Here is a 3,408-nt window from a genome sequence, read left to right as displayed (position 1 = left end):
TTGGTGATTATGTTATTGAATGCGTCATCTTAGCAGGGCGAAACGTTGGTCAAGTTGTTTTTATTCCAAGAATGAACATGATCCCCAATAACGAAACCTTACCTATCATGTTTACTCGAAGGCAGTTTCCAATTGTGCTTTGCTTTGCAATGACCATAAATAAGTTCTAAAGATAGATACTCACAACTGTTGGTGTGTATTTTCTAAAGTTCGTTTTCACACATTATATTGCACTCTTTCGAGTTAATAGTATGTCTAGTCTTAAGATCTTGGTTATTAATTCTGATGAAAAAGCCTCAAATCATACCCTTAATATTGTGTACAGAGAGGTTTTTGTCAATTTATTTCCTGTCGTTCAACTATTACTGTAATATTCAACGTGGTTGATGCTATATGTGACTTAAAACTAGTATAATAAAAAAGAGGGAGAGTTAATCAACGCAAAATATGAACAACTGCACGACGTAAAAAGAGAAAATTTTCACCCAAACAAAACAAATATCATTTTTGTAATTGTTCTTATATTTAATTTTTTTTAGTTTAACGATTTAATTAAAATATTTATTAATATTTCATTCGATTTATAATAATAAAATATATTGATTTTTATTTTTTAAATTAATATAAATTAAATTATTAGAGGTATCCGAGTGTATAGGGTATTTATAGAAGAAGAAGCAATAATCACCGTTGAAATAGTTTTACTTCTGATTATAAGTATATCTCGTTTACTATTTAAATAAGATATATTTTATTTACACCATAAATAATATAGATAATAAGAGGTAAAAATATAAATCGTGTTCAAATTAAATAAAATATTTATTTAAAAAAAATCTTTTTACAAACCCCAATGTACGAACAAAAAATAATGAGGGAATCCCTAATTCATTAGCCACCTGCGCTGCAACGTTCTCTCCGGCGATTAGAGTTCCAGCCACCTGCGCGCCGTGTAGCCACTTGTTTGCGTCCCTACCCGCTCGTGTTCGTGAACCTGCCCCTGTTCGCGTCGCTGCTCGTATCCGGCGTCCCTGTTGCTTGCTGATTTTGTGTTGTACGTCCCTGTTCTCGGTGGGGGGTTTTTTATTTTGATTCTGAGTTAATATTAATGACTTTAGGGTTCTGATTTTGTTTTGATTTGAGTTAATATTATTGAATATCCATCAATTTTTTCTGATTTAGTGATTTTGGTTTTTTTGGGCGAAAATTCCGTTGTAATTAACTTTATGTGAAAGTTGATAGCGATAGATAACAATTTAGTCACACCTGATAAATTATTTAATAATTTTTAATTATCCACTGCGTTTTCACCTTGTTTTAGTTTCTCATGTTTGGATCTGAATTTTAAATTTGATTATTTTGTGGTAATTTTTCTGCCTTAGAATTATGTCGGCTTTGAAAGAGCTTCTTCCTCCAGCAAAATCATCCTCAACAACTTACTATGATCACAGTAACGATCCATGGTTCAAGAAGAGATTCTCCTCTTCATCCGAGGAGGAAAAATCCACTGCCATCATACATAAGCCAGTGCCCCCTTATTTGAAACGTGCCGGTTTTGTTCCTCGCAAGGTGGAGGATTTTGGGGATGGTGGTGCCTTTCCTGAGATCCATGTTGCTCAGTACCCACTTGACATGGGAAGGAACAAATCCTCAAAGCCGGGTTCAAAGATCCTTCCAGTGACAGTTGATGCTCATGGGAATGTTGCATATGATGCAATAGTGAAGCAGAACGAGAATGCTAAGAAGATTGTATACACGCAACAGAAGGATCTCATACCAAAGATCCTGAAGAATGATGAGGACAGTGACATGGAAGATGATGAGGATGAGCAGAAGGAGATTGAGGAGACAACTCAGGAGACTAAGGCTGCACTTGAGAAGATAGTTAATGTGAGATTGAGTGCAGCACAGCCGAAAAATATCCCCAAGCAGTCATCAGATACAAAGTATATTAAGTATAAGCCTTCCCAGCAGAATGCAGCTTTCAATTCCGGGGCGAAAGAGAGGGTTATTAGAATGGTTGAGATGCCAGTTGATCCATTGGAGCCTCCAAAATTCAAGCATAAGCGTGTTCCCAAGGCTTCCGGCTCCCCTCCGGTGCCAGTTATGCATTCCCCTCCGAGGCCAGTTACTGTGAAAGACCAGCAGGATTGGAAGATACCTCCTTGTATTTCTAATTGGAAGAATCCAAAAGGTTACACTATCCCTCTTGACAAGCGTCTTGCTGCTGATGGGAGAGGTCTTCAGGATGTTCAGATCAATGATAATTTTGCAAAGCTTTCAGAGGCATTATATGTTGCAGAGCAGAAGGCTAGAGAAGCAGTTGCAATGAGGTCCAAGGTTCAGAAGGAGATGCTTCTAAAGGAAAAGGAAAGGAAAGAACAGGAGCTGAGAGCTTTGGCTCAGAAAGCTCGTTCTGAGAGAACTGGTGTAGCCCCTCCGGCTGCTATTCCTGTTCCATCTGAGAGGAGCATCATGGATGATGCTGACATGGCAGTTGATTATGAGCAACCACATGAACATGAAAGGGAGAAGAACTATTCAAAGGACACAAGAGAGGAAAGGGAGGAGCGGTTGCATAGGGAGAAAATTCGTGAGGAACGGCGAAGAGAAAGGGAGAGGGAGAGAAGATTAGAGGCTAAGGATGCTGCTATGGGAAAGAAAAGCAAGCTCACAAGAGACAGGGATCGTGATATAAGTGAGAAAGTTGCTCTTGGTATGGCTTCTACTAAGCCGGGTACCGAGGTCATGTATGATGAGAGGCTATTCAACCAGGAGAAAGGAATATCATCTGGGTTTGCCACTGATGATCAGTACAATGTTTATGACAAAGGCTTGTTCACTGCACAGCCAACACTCTCAACCCTCTATAGGCCAAAGAAGGATGTTGATAATGAGGTTTATGGTGGTGCAGACGAGCAGTTAGAGAAGATTAGGAAGACCGATCGCTTCAAGCCTGACAGAGGGTTTGCGGGGACTTCTGAAAGGCCAGGTCCAAGGGACAGGCCAGTTGAATTTGAAAATCAAGATGAAGCTGATCCATTTGGTCTGGATCAGTTCTTGACTGATGTAAAGAGTGGTAAGAAAGCCATGGAAAATGTTGGTAGCGGAGGAACATTGAGAGCAAGTGCTGGATCTTCTATGCGGGATGGTTATGAGGGAGGTTCTGGTAGGAATCGCATTGGATTTGAAAGAGGGCACTAAGTAGCTCAGTATCAAATGAGGTCAATTTCTGATGGCTGGTCGTCACTTTACGGAATACAAATGGTGGTTTGGGTTGTGTTAAAACTTGGAATTTTCTTGACACCCCCTGTTTGGGGGGAATGAAATGTTTCTGTACTCTGGTCCTAAATTGTGTATGGCTTTTGATCAAGTTATATGTTGAATGAATTGGAATGTTTTAAAGTA

At 39.3% G+C, this 3,408-nt stretch overlaps 1 protein-coding gene across 2 annotated transcripts; it reads left to right on the top strand.

Moving 5' to 3' along the window:
• The first annotated feature begins 851 nt into the window (after positions 1-851).
• On the top strand, positions 852-3,408 carry LOC107459183 (SNW/SKI-interacting protein A). Of its 2 annotated transcripts, none has more exons than XM_016077400.3 (2): positions 852-1,054; positions 1,383-3,408. In XM_016077400.3, exon 2 carries the CDS (start codon positions 1,387-1,389, stop codon positions 3,202-3,204), a length of 1,818 nt encoding a protein of 605 aa, XP_015932886.1. In that variant the 5' UTR covers positions 852-1,054; positions 1,383-1,386; the 3' UTR covers positions 3,205-3,408. The 2 variants fall into 2 exon arrangements, with proteins under 2 accessions (XP_015932886.1, XP_015932885.1); XM_016077399.3 differs by having other exon boundaries at positions 852-1,071.

The sequence above is a fragment of the Arachis duranensis genome, chromosome 7, assembly GCF_000817695.3.
Source record: "Arachis duranensis cultivar V14167 chromosome 7, aradu.V14167.gnm2.J7QH, whole genome shotgun sequence".
In the NCBI taxonomy this organism is placed as follows: domain Eukaryota; kingdom Viridiplantae; phylum Streptophyta; class Magnoliopsida; order Fabales; family Fabaceae; genus Arachis; species Arachis duranensis.
This window is presented reverse-complemented; position numbering and strand designations above follow the sequence as displayed.